General features: G+C 39.7%; 1 protein-coding gene across 1 annotated transcript; it reads left to right on the top strand.

Annotated features, from left to right (window-relative positions):
* Positions 1-889: 889 nt before the first annotated feature.
* On the top strand, positions 890-12627 carry LOC149303054 (uncharacterized). The gene is made up of 2 exons (XM_089481814.1): positions 890-2626; positions 12550-12627. Exons 1-2 carry the CDS (start codon positions 890-892, stop codon positions 12625-12627), a joined length of 1815 nt encoding a protein of 604 aa, XP_089337940.1.
* The last annotated feature ends 4931 nt before the right edge of the window (positions 12628-17558 follow it).

The raw sequence follows: 17558 nt of genomic DNA, 5'->3' as shown, positions 1-17558 counted from the left end.
GGGAGGTCACTTATGGTACACCTTCCCTCTGCTTATACCACCTCTGGGCCGGCTTGGAAACTCGAGATGAACTGGGAAAGAGTATAAAGTTAGTGAAAGAAGATTGGTCAGTGTGCTTACTAGGGGCCAAGATCTAATTTTGAGTAAGTCGCCATCTTTCCTTGCCGGAGCCCTACGGACAGAAAAACTGTTACTTGACCATTCAGTGAGTAGTTAGGTTTTCTGTAATTTTCTCCTTTTTATTTTATCTGTTTGGTGTAAATAATCTGTTTATCATCTTTTTGTGTATGCACTGTGATTTTTTTATTCATAATAAATATTCCTTTATTAAGTTCTGCCTTTGTCTGGTAAAGACTCGCGTTACCTGAAGAGACCGTTCTATTGGTAATTTTAAATCACATAATTATTGTGTTAAAATATACTGTGTGGGTTTTTTTAGTCTGATTCGTTTGGGGTACCAAGGCACCCCATTTCTAAATTGTCTTGGTGGTGGCAGCGTTATTTTGATATTTGTTATATCATTATAGTTAATCGCGGGTGGTATTAAGGGTGGATATTTGTATTTTTATCACTATTTTCGGTCTAGGGCAGACAGATAGTGAATTTTAACCCTTTTACCACCAGAACCAAGTCACGCGCACGCTTGGAGTAGAGTGCGTTCGTGACAAATTGGTGGCACAGCGGTGGGATAGTTAAAGATTTTTTCCATCTTTTTCGGTACCAGATTTCAGTGTTGCTGGATTTGCTAATCCAGACACTAAAAAGAAATTGTTTCTCAATTTCCAAAGGCTGAACTCAGTGCATACTTAGTATATTTACACCTCAACAGTCCCCCCCCCCTCTTTGTTTTCTTTTCTTTTGCTATCATTCGTTTGGGCCGGCGTGATAAATGGAATACCAAACACAATCCAAGAGTGCTCTGGAGCAACGTTGCCGTGAACAATGTATTCCCATCCGGGGAAAATCAAAGGATGAACTTATTCAAGCGCTTGTGGACTATGATATGCAACAAGCAGCGCAAAGTGATGCTGCAAACACTTCTGAGGGAGGCATGGTCACGCGGGAGATACCTGCAGCTGATGTCGGTGACGTGCCAAGATCTGGAGATCCCTTGGACTCTTATCTACAAACTGTTTTCAAATACGTGGACTCAACAGATGCAAACCTCAGGCTGCAGCTTATCCTTAAATATCAAGAGAGGGAAGCTGCAGAGCGCCAGGCTGAGAGAGAGAGGGAAGCTGCAGAGCGCCAGGCTGAGAGAGAGACTGCAGAGCGCCAGGCGGCAAGAGAGCATGAACTAAAACTGGCAGAGTTGGAGAGGTTAAGTGCCTCACCTATCAGTGTGGTTTCAAGAGACTCTTCTGCACCCAAACCACGTGCAGAGAATTTTCCCACTTTGGACAAAGATGGGGATCTGGATGTTTTTCTGCGCAGTTTTGAAAAGGTTTGCAGGCAGTACCAATTGCCAAAGGACCAGTGGGCAAAGTACCTCACCCCTGGTCTCAGAGGTCCTGCACTGGAAGCATTTGCAGAGCTACCAGCCGAATCTGACCAGGACTATGAGGCAATTAAGGCTGCACTGCAGAGACGGTACAACCTTACCCCTGAGGTGTACCGAAAGAAATTCCGGACTTTGCAAAAGCGTTCCACAGAGAGCTACACTGCAGTTGTGGGACACCTGACGACGGCATTCCGGCAGTGGATTAGAGGGCTGGAGATTAAAACCTTAGAAAGCTTGGAAGATCTGATCATCAAGGAACAGTTTTTGCAGCTGTGCCCAGCCAATGTACAAGAATGGCTGCTGGACCGGGAGCCCAAAACAGCATTGGAAGCGGGTGAGCTGGCTGATTTCCACACCGCCAACCGAGCACAATCGGACCGGAGCAGAGGTTTTTCTACGGGAGCATCCAGCTGGAAGACCGCTACACCACGGCTTCCCATCACCCAGTCTACTATACCATCTTCTGCGTCAGTTTCTACCTCAGGGAGAGAGGGAGCTAGTGCCATTTCTACGTATGGGGATAGCCGCAGGTGTTTTATTTGTAATAAAGTGGGGCACATTAGCACTACTTGCCCGGAGAAAAGAAATCCTACGCCATCCACAGGAGTGGGTCACCCCTCAGAATCACCATCTTCGGTGTTGTTCGTCTGCAGCTCTGAGAACACCCCCAATGTGAATATGCAACCTGTCACTGTGGGAAACAAGGTAACTGTGGGGCTCAGAGACACGGGGGCAGAAGTGACTCTTGTGCGTCCAGAGCTAGTGAGCTCTGAGGACTTTATTCCTGGCAAGACCTTAACAGTGCGGGGAATTGGAGGAGTACGTCATGCAGTGCCAATGGCACGAGTATTTTTGGATTGGGGAGCAGGGAAGGGTGTAAGAGATGTGGGGGTATCAGATACCATTCCTACTAATGTGTTACTGGGTACTGATTTGGGTAGGCTGTTGTCAAAATATATGCCGGAGGATGATACTTTTGATTTATCCAGGTCTTCTAGGGGCCCTACCATAGAAAGGGCAGTGTATAAAAATGTACCAGGGCAGCCTCATGGGGAGAGTGGGCAGAAAGGTTGTGCGTGTCTGCCTGTACTAGAACCCAGAATGTCTGAGGTGCAGTGGGAGAAGGTGAAGGTTTCGCATCACTGGGAGGGAGGGCAGATTGAATCTGTGCCAGAACCAGGGATGTCTGAGGTGCTGTGTGAGAATGTGGAGGTTTTGCATCACTGGGAGGGAGGGCAGAGCGAATCTGTGCCAGAACCAGGGATGTCTGAGGTGCCGTGTGAGAATGTGGAGGTTTTGCATCACTGGGAGGGAGGGCAGAGCGAATCTGTGCCAGAACCAGGGGTGTCTGAGGTGCCGTGGGAGAAGGTGAAGGTTTCGCATCACTGGGAGGGAGGGCAGATTGAATCTGTGCCAGAACCAGGGATGTCTGAGGTGCTGTGTGAGAATGTGGAGGTTTTGCATCACTGGGAGGGAGGGCAGAGCGAATCTGTGCCAGAACCAGGGATGTCTGAGGTGCCGTGTGAGAATGTGGAGGTTTCGCATCACTGGGAGGGAGGGCAGAGCGAATCTGTGCCAGAACCAGGGGTGTCTGAGGTACCATGTGAGAATGTGGAGGTTTTGCATCACTGGGAGGGAGGGCAGAGCGAATCTGTGCCAGAACCAGGGGTGTCTGAGGTGCCGTGTGAGAATGTGGAGGTTTCGCATCACTGGGAGGGAGGGCAGATTGAACCTGTGCCAGAACCAGGAATGTCTGAGGTGTTTTGTGAAAGTGTGAGAGGACCGCCCGACTGTGAAGAAGGGCAGAGAACGAGTGAATGTCCGTCTGTGCCAGATCCCAGAATGTTTGAGGTGCCGTTTGAGAACTTGAAGTTTTCGCATCACTGGGAGGGAGGGCAGAGTGACTCGGTGCCAGAACCAGGGATGTTTGAGGTGCTGTGTGAAAATGTGAGGGGGCCACCCTGTGAAGAAGGGCAGAGGGTGAGTGAGTGTTCCTCTGTGTCAGGATTAACTGGTTCCCAGGGTACTGTATGTATGCCTCCTTGGAGTGGAACAGGTGGAGTGACAGATGTTTCAACCATAGCTGTGGTAACCTGGCAGCAGAATAGGGGACAAAGAGAGGGCTTTTGTGCACCTGTGCCCATATTCTGTGGGACTACGAAGTCAGGACACAAGGGAGAGGGTGAAACTGGTGACCATTCTGTTATCCCTTACGAAGGGCCTACATGGTTTGGGAAGCCAGGGCGAGACACCCTAGCTACCCATCAAGTAGATTTGTTGGGGCTTGTAGCTATACCGAGCCGCATGGAGAACCAATCTGTTACTAAGGGGATGGACTATGCCCCTGGGTACCCTGAGACCATGGCCTTTTCCTGTAACAGAGCAGACAACGTAGCCGATGCTTTGAAAAGTACCTTCTGTAGGGTGGGTTTTCCCAAAGAAATACTTTATCTTAGCCGGAAACTGTTACCCAGGGAAAGAGTAGGTAGGCGCAGAGATAAGCTTGTGGCTTAATCTCTGGGCCACCATCTTATTTGGGGGAGGTGTCACACCAACTTGTGCAGTGCATACATGGACTTGCTACTTGGTAGAGATGGTATGGCCAATTTCAGTATGAGAGGGGTTAATTTGATTGTACAGTCATGTGGTGCCAAAAGGTCTTGTGAGATAAATGTGTCCTTTGAAGCTCGGACTCCAACCGGGGCCTTCTACAGGGTGTTAGGTCCTGCAGTGGAGCTGCCGTTTTGTCTAGGTTCAAATGTAGACGACCATATGCCTGTTTCCCCCTCATAATACTGGATTCTTTGATATGCTAAGTGACCACTAGCAGTCAGGAAAACCATCTCATATCCAGGTCATATCCAACACATATCAATAATAACTCATATATTCATTATCATACCTCCTTGTGTGCATACCTAGAACGGGGAAAGCGCAGCCTACAAAAAGAGTACAAACATGACAGCGCAACGTAAACGGTTTGGAAGGAATTGTGAAGTCTATGATGGTCAGTCATATGTAGCAAGTGTGACATATCTATGGACTTCACAATTTACAGGAAATTCATAAATGCATGAATTATGGCTGTGGCGAGCACAGGAGGGACGATAAAATGAAAATAAGTTATTTTGACGGATATGTTTCCACTACTCAAGGGGGAGGTCACTTATGGTACACCTTCCCTCTGCTTATACCACCTCTGGGCCGGCTTGGAAACTCGAGATGAACTGGGAAAGAGTATAAAGTTAGTGAAAGAAGATTGGTCAGTGTGCTTACTAGGGGCCAAGATCTAATTTTGAGTAAGTCGCCATCTTTCCTTGCCGGAGCCCTACGGACAGAAAAACTGTTACTTGACCATTCAGTGAGTAGTTAGGTTTTCTGTAATTTTCTCCTTTTTATTTTATCTGTTTGGTGTAAATAATCTGTTTATCATCTTTTTGTGTATGCACTGTGATTTTTTTATTCATAATAAATATTCCTTTATTAAGTTCTGCCTTTGTCTGGTAAAGACTCGCGTTACCTGAAGAGACCGTTCTATTGGTAATTTTAAATCACATAATTATTGTGTTAAAATATACTGTGTGGGTTTTTTTAGTCTGATTCGTTTGGGGTACCAAGGCACCCCATTTCTAAATTGTCTTGGTGGTGGCAGCGTTATTTTGATATTTGTTATATCATTATAGTTAATCGCGGGTGGTATTAAGGGTGGATATTTGTATTTTTATCACTATTTTCGGTCTAGGGCAGACAGATAGTGAATTTTAACCCTTTTACCACCAGAACCAAGTCACGCGCACGCTTGGAGTAGAGTGCGTTCGTGACAGTGCTTATTATTGTTTCAGCAGGGAATGTAACTTCTTGCTTCCCTAAGTACAACTAATGATCTTCTGTAAAGAATTCATTAATTAAAAGGTGGATTTACTATGGATGCAGCAGGGTTAGGAAGCATATGGTCACCCAGAATACATTTATATACAATACCTAGGGGCTCCATAAGTACCCCAGAGGTAGCTACTGTAGTGGCCAATAGCTGAAAAACCATAGAAACGATGCATATTCATCACAACAATCCTGAACCGAAAACCAATAGACAGATTTAAGATGCACAGGAAAAATATGCAGAGCAATTCTGGCACAACGTTTAAGAGGGTCTCATCATCACTATAACCACCAATGTAATGATGTATTCTCTTTGGTTATTTAATACATATGGATCTTAATATACTTCTTTATTTGTCACTGGTTTCTTTTAACATCTGCAAGTATCATTTATTTATTATGCGATGTATACTTTTGAATATTTACTTATGTTAATACATGATTATCAATTATATTACACATGGTGTTAGATCAGATCGGTCTTTTGATTGGCTATCCATTTATTGATGTGTGCTATTTAAACTTTTACTTTTTACTTGTGTGGTCAACTTGATAAAGACCTCATCGTGAGGTCGAAACGTTGTTGTTCGTCTCTTCCAATAAATCTGCCTGATGGAACCCATGAGTGCCTGGAGCCTTTTTCTATTATGGCTCATGACAGGTCATAAACTATTCAGGGAAGCCTTCAACAGAGGTCATCAATGCATGATCAACCATAATCAACAACCATAATAAGTTTAGCTGGAAAGATGAGCAGAGTTGGACCAAAAATGGAATGAGTCTGGGCCTGGCTAAGGAGATGTGGCTACATGGGACAGTAAACTTCTCCCCAACCTGTAGCAAGTAGACAAAAATACTTTATTAGCAAGAAGAGGATTCAGGTTTTAAGAGGAAGCTAGGAGAATTAGCTTAAAATGCGAGGCCACAGTTGCCAACCGATGGCTTTGGAAAGAGCAGGGGTTATATTTGAAATGCCACTCTTTTCTACATGTAAACAAGTTTATAATTGGAATGCTGTGATTTTTCTCAAAAAAATGTGGGTGCATTTATAATTAGAATGTTGGAATGTTGCTGTATTTGTAAGGAAATAATATCAATGATTTTCAATGGCACAAACAATTAGGATCACTATATATATATTCTTCATAATGATTAATTGCAACTTTACATACTTATGTTGAGGTAAGCATCTTAAATGCAACTGGAATAAAATAATGTTGGTGGCAGTAAGAGCAGGGGTCTGTAAAAGCCATCTGGTGTTTACTTACACCAAGCCCTATGATTAGATTTTTCTAACAATATAAGAGAAAAAAATCTAATTCTGGAGAGAACAGAAAGGTTCTGTTTTTACAATCTGAATGTGTAAAAAGAGACTTGACATCAATTACTTCAGTTATGTTGACCTCTTATTCTGAGAACCCGATTTCCTACAACAAGAAATAGTTCATGCATTTTGCTGAGGAGCTAGGAGATTTCTTGTTGAACTTCTAGCTCTCCACCCTTCAAACTTTCATTTATTGTGTGAAAGATAATACCATCATAATGCAAAGCTGCCCAGCATTTAGTCATTATAGGCACCCACAGCTTCCTATTTGTTGTCTTCACTTAGCCCACAAAGGAAATACACACAAAAAGTAGACAGATAAATAAGTAAAAACATGAGACCCGATTTCTAAAATGGTTGAGATATATATAAAGGCAATTGTTTAACACATAATATAAAAAATATATAAAAGTTGACATTCATACTACACAGAAGAAAAAAACAAAATTTTTCAATCTAGTCAGTGGTTGAAAGGGAAGTGGGAGAGGACTGCTTGAATGAGGATGAGCTAGTTGAGCAAGGAGGATCTGTAGCGGTTGTTCAGACGGCTTGATTAGAATGCTTGCCGACAGTGTTAGGAAGAAAGGTTGTACATTTCTTGAAAAAAAGGTCGGTTTTTAGAGAGCTTTTGAAAGTCGTACACCAGGGAGAAAGTCTGACAGAAAAAAGAAGGGAATTTCAAGGGGTACAGCATGGGTGAAATCCTGAATGCGGAAGTGGGAAGAGGTTATGATGGTAGAGGGGAGACACAGATTGTAAGAGGAAGGAAGAAGGCGGTAAGGGGTGTATTTGGATAGGAGGGTAGGGATATAGGGGGTTGTGGAGTTGTTAAGGGCTCTGTAGGTCAGGGTCAGAATTCTGAATTTGATTATCTAGAGTAATGGGAGCCAATGGAGCAATTAACACAGTGGAGCAGCAGATTAGGAACTGTTACAAAGAAAGATTAGTCTAAGTGCAGTGTTGAGGACAAATTGGAGTGGTAAAAAGCAGAAGAGGGGAGACCAGGTAGTAGGAAGTTGCAATAACTGAGCAAGATATTACAAGGGAGTGGATAAGTATTTTGGTTGTTTCTTGTGTGAGAAATGGCAGAATTCGGGAAATATTTTTCAGGTGAAGGCAGAATGATTTAGTGAGGGGCTGGAGAGAGCATAGTCAAGTTTGACGCTAAGGCAGCAAACTTGGTCAGTTGGTTGGATGTTGGAGTTGTCAACAGCGATAGAGATGTCAGGAGTTGTGGGCGGAGTGGATGGTGGGATGACCATAAGCTCAGTCTTTGCTATGTTGGGCTTCCAGTAATGCGACACCATCCATGATGCTATTTTAGAAAGACAGTCAGTGAGGCGAGTAATAAGAGAGGGTGAAAGATTGGAGAAGAGATATACATTAAGGTGTATCCTTCAATCCTTATGATGCACGTCTATTGATCTTTTACTACCTATTTTTAATAAATAAATAAAAATACAAAAAGTCCACATTGTTTGAATACATGTGTTGCCAAAAGGTAAAATATTATAAAAGAGAACAATTCTAGACAAATTATTAATGTTAGACATTTGATATACAACTATATAAGTAGCTATTTTATTTACAGAATTTGATTTGTTAATCCAGAATAAGAAACTCAAAAAAAGGCTCTGTTACTTTCTAATTATCACATCCAGTAAAAAAGCACTTTAATGAAATGTGATATTATGTTATTTGTTGTAACTGAACAAAAGCTGAGCATCTATTCATTTCCTGCTGGCATTTGATTAGATTAATACATTGAAGTCTTTTTTTACACCAAATGATCGCAGTAAAGTGAAAAAAAGGTATGACTTTTTTTAATTAAGTGGCTCTTAACACAGGGGGTGCGGAGAGCATCTGACCCACTTGCATACTGCATTAGATTTCAAGTGTCCAATTCAGGACACCTGTACTGGGGGCAATCTAGTGACACTAATGTCAAGAAGGAGCTGCAATGGAAGTCTTTGCTACAACTGCCCAGACCTGGCCAATCAGGACAGCTCAGAATAACCAGTCCGTGATCCAAACTGCCTGCAAAAGCAGGTCAGAAGGGCAGTTACCCAACACAGTTCCCCAAAATAAGTGTTGTGTAAAAACTGAGACTCACAGCTGCTCACAGAAGGTGATAAACCATAATATACACAATGTATCACACCTTTTTGTCTTGTAACAGCTTCACTATACTATATGTATACTATTAGCTGTTACAGGTTATCTAGACATGTGTGTTGTAGATTGTTTCCTGTTTAACCAAAGGTTATCATAAGATTATGACTATTTTATAATCAGCAATAAAGTCACTTCACCTACAATAAACTCTCTGATTAATGCATTTTGTAGACCTAAATTATTCTAATCATTGTTCACCTGCCCATGTAACATTTGGTGTTTATCTTAACTGCTGTTTTAGAGAAAATAAGCCACGCTGGCATTTAACAGCTTTTGGACCCCTCTTGCTATTTCTGCTTGATGACGACAGGAGTGAGAGAGACAAGAAAAACAACAGGGGGATCATCCTGACTGCAGACTAGCTTGTAAATATTGTCAATGCAGACATGACAATTATATATCTTCCTACGCTAATCTCTTGAATAATGAACAGGTCTAGAAGCACTGCCGCAGGAGGGATCCTTAAGATGCAGGCTTCTGCATCATCTTGACACCCAAAAGGATTTTTCATCCTTTAGTTGGTTAAATGAAATGAAAAATCTTTATGGCTCATAAATGGCCGTGCTCTTCCTGATCTAGGGACTATAGTTTTGTTGGAATGGTGCACTGTAGTAAATACATCTGCAGTGGGAAAATTGGTGAGAAACAAATAAGGAAACTAAGAAAAAGGTGGTAAGTCTTCTGCAAATACGCCATCAGTTGGGCATCCGGGTACTGTGACTGACAGCACTTAGCAACTACCAATAATAGTCACTTATACCTTCAGTTGAGACCCCAACTGTTATACTTTAGAATCTAAGAACTAATGGCAAACCTACACTTGTAGATGGAAATCAGGCCAAAGGGGAATTCAAGCAATGCCAAAAGGCTAGCTGAGATCAGAAAGAGACAATCAACTGAATTACACAACCAAAGGACTGGCTGGACCTGCAAAAAGTTAGGTGTGAAATGCGAGGCTTGAAAATGAGATTGTGATTGCCAAATCTAGCATAGAATGATGCACTGAGATGTCACAGAAGACACCCGCACAAGGACTAGGCATGAAGACACGACCAGGAAGGTGTCTAAAGCCTATGGGCATGAGACATAATTTACTAATGCTATGAGATTGAGATGAACCTATGGCCAAAGGTACTGATCTGGCATTTGCAGTCCCATTCTCACCCATTTTTCTAACATCTATACTTTTTGTTTGTAAATAGTTTTAATTGATTCAAAGATATCTACTTTAACCCCTTAAGGACCGGGCTCATTTTTCGTTTTGTACCCTGTGGGACCGAGGCTGTTTTGACACTTTTGTGGTGCTTGTGTTCAGCTGTAATTTTCTCCTCACCCATTTAGTGTACCCACATAAGTTATATATTGTTTTTTTCAGGACAAGATGGGCTTTCTTCAGATACCATTATTTTGATCGTATCATCTTATTTACTATAAAAAAAATAAAAAAAACATGGTGCAAAATTGAAAAAAAACACATTTTATGACTTTTATTTGAAAAATCTTTTACTCACCTAAAAAAGCAAGTAAAAAAACTAGCTAAATAGATTCTACTACTTGTCCTGAGTTTAGAAATACCCAATGTTTTTATGTTTTTTTGCTGTTTTTTGTAAGTTATAGGGCAATAAGTACAAGCAGCGTTTTATGATTTCCAAATCTTTTTTAACAAATCTGGTCAGTCTGCCTCCATCTCCTCTTTGAAGCCGGTTAACTCAATTTAACCCATTCAAACCATATATTTTTGAAAACTAGACACCCCAGGGTATTCCAAATGCTGTTATTTTAACCCTTTCCATGCACCAATTATACAACTACACTTTGTCAAACTTTGTAATAGTAATTTTTTTTTCACACAAATTGTACTTTAGTTATAGATATACAGGTCCTGGTATATGTCACTGTCAAACAACACGCCAATGTGTGTTCAGGAACATCTCCTGAGTGCAGTGATACCCGACATGCATGGGTTTGTCGGGTTGTTTCAGATTTAAAATGCCACATTTGGGAAGTGCGCTTTTTTTCTCCATTTTGGTCAGTCTGTACCTATGCCCTATCTTTGAGCTAGGCCACTCCAATTTACCCCATCAGCCATTTTTTTTATATATTAGACACCCCTTGGGTATTTGAAGTGCTTTTATTTTAACTCTTTGTTGAGATTTTTAAAAAAATTTTAGCACTTGCTCAAAATAATAAACTTTATTTTTTAATTTAATTTTATTTTTTTAATACTTTTTTATATTTTTTTTACACATTTTGCTGGTACTGGATGGTTCATCAAGTGACATCACTGCATAATTATTTTTAAATGTTAGCACATTTATTTTAAAAAATTTTTTCCATTTTTTATTTATTTTTATTTTTTTTGAATATTTTACTAATCACATAGTGATTAGAAAGCTGGGCTCCATTGACTTGCATGGTTGAATGCAGTACCTGTATTCAACCAGCAAGTGGAGCCAGTTCTCTAGAGGGTCTGGAGACCCTCTAGCGAACTTTTTCGTCTTTATTGTTTTATTTCCCGGGCCGCCGCCATCTTGCTTGATGGCGAAGATCACCGGCAGCGGCGGCTGTGACCGCTCTCCGGAGCGGTCACAGCCCACCCAGAGGTAAGTGTTTGGTGTCGCTGGATGCCTCCTGATCGAGGCATTCCAGCGACACCATTTAAGTTTAGGAGGCGATCGTTGATCGCCTCCTAAACGCTTTTAAAACGGGCGTCCACCGCCATACAATGTATGGTGGCTGTTGACGCCCCGGGGAGGGGCCAGACATGGCCCCCGATGCCGATCTCGGCCTTGCTGAATGCCTCGACATCGAGGCATTGCAGCAAGGCCGTTTAAGCGAAGAAAGTGATCCTTGATCACTTTCTAAGCTTATTTAATTTTTTGACGGTTCAGGACCGTCAAAGGTCATTTAGTGACCTTCTTGTTATGACGGTCCTGAACCGGCAAAGGTCGCGAAGGGGTTAAACTTAATCACCATGGATGCTTAGACCATTATTATTATTATTATTGTTTTTTTGTCTTCTCCTAGTAACCCTTACAAAGCCTGACCCACCTGTATACAGTAAACAACATTCTGTAACATTTGGAGATAATAATGTGGAGGAATAATCATGTAGATAATGAGAAAAGAGAGTTACTACTAGTATCAATTAAAATCAGCTTTTTAAAAAAAAAATATTGTTTTATATTATGTTTCAAAGCAATTATACAATTATTTTTTTTGCATCTGCGTATTTGAAATAAGTAGCCTAATGTATTAGACAAAAATAAGAAACTCATGCTAAATTGCAGTGTAGTCCAAACTAGTCTTTCCTTTACACCAAGCAAGACCCTCTGACGGGTAAAACTCTGTGAAGGAGAGATCATAATCACATAAGTAGGTCTTCCTTAGCACTGCCATAAACCTGCCATCAGCTTAGTGTGTTGCCTGTGTGGGGAATGTCACCTAAATATTATATGACTGCTAACAATGATGACCTTCATATCCACTTTTGTCCACTGCTAGAGATTATCGATGTATATAAAACATATTGCTCAAATAAGTATATGTTGTTTATTTAAATCTGTAAACACCACTACCTAGGTTTTATTTACAGTACAGAACTATAAAGTGTGGGATCTGTGAAAAGGGACAGATTTTCTTTTATTTTTAGTGTTCTAAACTTTCACAGTATTCACTGGAGACAAAAGGTGGGAAGTATGAAAATGAAGGTCTTGCTGACTGCCTCAATGAATATTTCCTTATTTAAAGTGGAAGAAGGGAAGAGTTAGAAAAACAGAAATACATGTAAAACAGGTATGTATACAGAGTAGTGGTTGTAATTCAAAAACAGATAAATCAATAGGACCCAACAGTATACACTCAACGATGTTAAAAGAGCTTAGGCATGTGGTTGTAAAACCATTAAAATAATTATTTAACCAGTCGCCATTGACAAGAGTAGTTCCAGAGGAATGGAAGCTGACAGATAGAACAACTTCAAACAAGGGTAGAAGGAAAAAGCCTGCCGAATACAGACCTAAGTAATGGGTTACCTTTTGGAGACCATGTAAAAAAAAATTTCTAAATGTACATGGCGTTGGAAGAAAGAAAATGGATTTACTACAAGGAGATCTTGAAAATCTAACTTAGGGGTGTTATTTTATTGGGTATGTGAAATAACTTCAGGGGGAGATATAGGTATAGCATGTCTAGATCTAAGTTAGTCTTCTGGCCTTCATAGAAAATCCATAAATAGAATGCAGTGTTTGGGATTGGATTCTAAAATTATTGCATTTATGAGGCAAACGCTTAGTGTCAGAAGGTTGTACTTAATGAACAATATTCAGAGGAAGGTCTTGTTATTAGTGGGGTACTTTTTTTTAGGGATTAGACCTAGGTAGGTAATGTAACAAAATTGTGGGACATTTAAACCGGTTGCTATGTTGTACAGCCATAGCTAAAAGTAGCAGGAACAGGGAGGTGGTTACGCTGCTTTACAGATTTCTGGTCAGTCCTTACTTAGCGTTTACTGTGCTATGTAAACTGCTAGAGACCTGGACATAGATTTTCTGGAAAGAGCTTGGAGCAGGGCTACTAAAATGGATAAATGCTCAAAATACAAAAAGGTGAAGCGCAATATTCTAATTAAATATAAGTATTACACCTTCTGGTGAAGTGGTGCTGCAAAAACACAGGAACAAACTCCCCAAAATGTTCCAAATTAAATACAATCAAAACCACACAAGTGTCTGCGCACCCAAATAATAAGTGAGTAAATTATATGTGCAACACAAAAATAATATGTACAAAGATACCCTTCCAGCGAGAGTTCCCACACACAGTATCCAAAAGGTTCGTATATAAAAGGAAGAGAAAAAAGAAAGAAAAAAAATTATGGTGTAGTATATAAAAGTTAATCTTAAAAAAACGCAATTAAGCAAATCGGACCCTTACAATTTAAAGGGCATAAATATGCCCATACATAGAGTGTAATGGTCTCCTTAGGCGTTTCTTTATCCCACACTGGTACTTGTAGATAAAAAAGGTAGGCAGCGGAGGGGAGTAGGTAAAAACGATAATTTTAATGTATAAAAGAAAGGCAAACTTGTTGTCCTCCATTTCGGATGTTACAGAGTCCAGGCTTCAAGCTTCGTAGCAGCGCTACCACAAAGAGACGCTGTCTTAGTCCTCTGATCCACTTCCGTAATGCTACTCCTCCTCCCAATGTCGTTAACACGCACTACGCGTTTCGCTTATCGCTTCATCTGGTGCATGTGCTTGACGCTCTGCCTACTGGTTTATAAAGCAGCCGGTCTATCCTAATTGGTGTAAGGCCGCTGAGGAAATCAAACAGCTGATGCCAATAATTTGTTTCAGGTGAGTATTCACTATGGTTCGTTTAATTTAACCCCTATGTATATGTCCTGTATGCATATACAAATTCTCTTTAAAAATATATATAAAAATGACATACAATAAATGCATATGAAACCCCCACATAGGTTAATCCATATAGTTATATATACAGGGTTTTCAGGAATCATAAAAAAAATATAAAATAGATACAAGTATACTTATATTTATAAAATATTTAAAAATACATATAGAAATCCGACTATCGATATTCAAAAATTCCACCTCTCAACTCCACAATGTTCTGAATAAACATAAATAAATAGATAAGAATACATATTATAAAAAATTACACAATTCAGAATCACTGTTTAACCCATTAGGAGTCAAGGTCTTAAGTCTAAACATCCATTCCATCTCCTGTTGTCCCAACTTCTTAATAAAATCCTCCCCTCTCCAAAATTTGCCAACCTGTGTTATGCCAATAAATTCAAGATCTTTTGGATCTTGGTTATGGTGGGTTAAAAAGTGAATAGGAACACTATGTTTATCGTATCCATTTCTGATGTTTCTCTGATGGTCTTCTACTCTAGTGTGTAGGGCTCTCGTCGTGCGCCCCACATATTGTAGCCCACAGGGACAACTCAGTAAATATATCACATTTTTAGAGTGACAAGTAATTTGTTTTTTAATATTATATTTATAGTTTGTGCTATTTGATTTAAACTCGGTTATCTTATTGTTGCTCTTCTTTGCAGTTCTGCAGGCCAAACAAAGCCCACATTTGAAAAAACCATTAGTGCTAGTTAAAAAATTATCTTTATTAACTATTTTTTTTTCTCCTTAAAGTAACTCTTCACCAATGTATCCTTTATTTTAGGTGCTCGCCTGAATACTATATTAGGGTGTTCCTCTAATATACCTCTTAAATCATGATCTTTTTGTAGCAGGTTCCAATGTCGTTTGATGATTTTCTTTAATTTCCCTCCTGCTCCGTTATAATCCAAAATAAGAGGGATATTCTTAAGCCAAGGGGTGTAGTGACAGCTATCTGAAAAAATGTAGCTATTAACATCTACTTGTTTAAAAATTTTTCTAGTTTTCAATCTAAAATTCTCTACATAAATGCTCAAATCTAAAAAGTCCACCTTCTCTTCGATATATGTAGAGGACAATTGAACCCCATATTGATTGTCATTTAGTCTGGCCCAAAAAATATTTAATTTGTCAATCGTCCCACTCCAAATAAAAAACAGGTCATCAATATAGCGCTTATAGGTCACCAAATTTGCCCCAAGCTCATTACCCGCATACATATAGGTCTCTTCCCAAGCTGTCATAAATAAATTGGCATAGCTCGGGCCAAATTTGGTACCCATAGCCGTCCCTCTAATTTGAAGATAAAAATCATCCTGGAACCCAAAAAAATTATGTTCCAGAACGAACCTGATCCCATCAATGATAAAATCTATTTGTTCTTGTTGAAATGCAAACTCCTTCTCCAAAATCTTTCGGACTGCTTCGCATCCTTTAGTGTGATCTATAATAGTATATAAGCTGGTTACGTCACTAGGATGTAGTTGGATTGCCATTCAATTTCGTTCAAAATCCGTAAGATGTCCCCTGTATCTTTCAGGTAAGATTTCTGCAAAACTACTGTAGGTTGTAGTAAGTGGTCTATATATTCTGATAGTCTCTTATTATTTGGGTGCGCAGACACTTGTGTGGTTTTAAAATGGATAAATGGTTTGCAGGATAAAACAGATACAAATTAAAAAAAAATATCTAAACATGTATACCTTGGAGGAGAGGAGAAAGAGATGGCGTATGACAGAGAAAAAATATAAAAAAATATAAAGAAAAGTATATTTGTTAGGAAAAAAGGTCATTGGCTAAAACTAGAGGGCCAAAGTCTTAGATGTAACGTAAGGGATTCATGGAAAAGGTGGTAGACAGTAGTGCATTCAATTTTGAGCACTGCCCTAAGCCTGTCTCAGGGTGGGGTGCTTGCATCGACCTGTGAGACCGGTTAGGAGTGTATTTAGAAATGAGTGAGGAGATGTAAGTAGGGGAACAGCTATGAACAGCTTTAAAAGTAAGAGTCAAGATTTTGAAATAAATCATAAAGCGCACAGACAGCAAGTGAGGAGACTGACAGGTGTTAGTAAAGCGATGGGAAAGGAAGATGAGTCTGAGGATAGGACATCATATCCCAGTGCACTGCTTAGAGTGGTACTTTATTTAGCCTTCCAGAAGTGCTATAAGGAAATTTAAAAATGCAAATATATTCTAAGAAGGTGTGTTGCCATGTGATTTCCCTTTTCTTATTATTTTCTAAATGATTCCTTAGAATGTTCTTATTCAGATGCTCACCCATGAGATTGTTCATCTACTTAATGTGCAACACATCCAGCTGATACATCATCCAAGGATCTTCTTCCATTTCTCTAATTAATCTTTATGTGATTTCTAAATTGTTTATCAATTTTCTGTTAACCAATGTACTCAAATAATATAATTTCAAGAAATTACACTTTGTACAGATTCTCCATAGGATAATAGAATTTCTAACATATCCCTGTCCCAGAGGACTAGGTGACAGGTCTCTACTGCAAAAAGAAGCATTTGACACATTTAGAAATCTAAACCGTTGCTTTTATCACCCACTGAACTGGAAACAAATTACTATGTGGTAACTGTCAAGTGTATGATGGTGTTTGACAGCAGGCAGATAAGAAGTCAAGACATAATAGATAACCAGTCAAGACAAAATAGACAATAAAAAAAAGGTTAAAAGGAAAACAATCTTTACCAAACACTGTATCACACTGCTTTATATTTTTATCACGTCTCAAGCCATTTTTATCTGTTTTTGTTAAAAATATATTAACATTAAGCCAACATAACTATAAGGTATGTGCTTTTTCATTCCTAACACCACTCTGGTTTATTCCATAAATAATCTATTATTTTTGTCTTTTTATGTGCTGACACATAGAATTTGACAGGAGATAACAACTATTTGGCCCATCTACAGTAGTCTACCTTAATCAGTCCCAGGTCTCATCTTAGATTCATGATAGCTTTATGCCTATCCTATGCATGCTTCCATTCCCCCACTGTATTAACCTCCACCACGTCTGACGGGAGGCTCTTCCATTTATACCAACCCTCTCTGTAAAGTAAAACTTCTGACACGCTAGTTTTAGATTATGACATCTTGTCGTATTTCTTCTTCCTTTGAAGTTAACTTCCAACTGTGCTTTGTTAAATATCTTTATGTATTTAAATAATTGAGAATGAAAATACAATTTATATATATATATATATATATATATATATATA

The sequence above is a fragment of the Sceloporus occidentalis genome, unplaced genomic scaffold (assembly GCF_023333645.1).
Source record: "Sceloporus occidentalis isolate IW3139 unplaced genomic scaffold, rSceOcc1.0.p SCAF_16, whole genome shotgun sequence".
NCBI lineage: Eukaryota > Metazoa > Chordata > Lepidosauria > Squamata > Phrynosomatidae > Sceloporus > Sceloporus occidentalis.
This window is presented reverse-complemented; position numbering and strand designations above follow the sequence as displayed.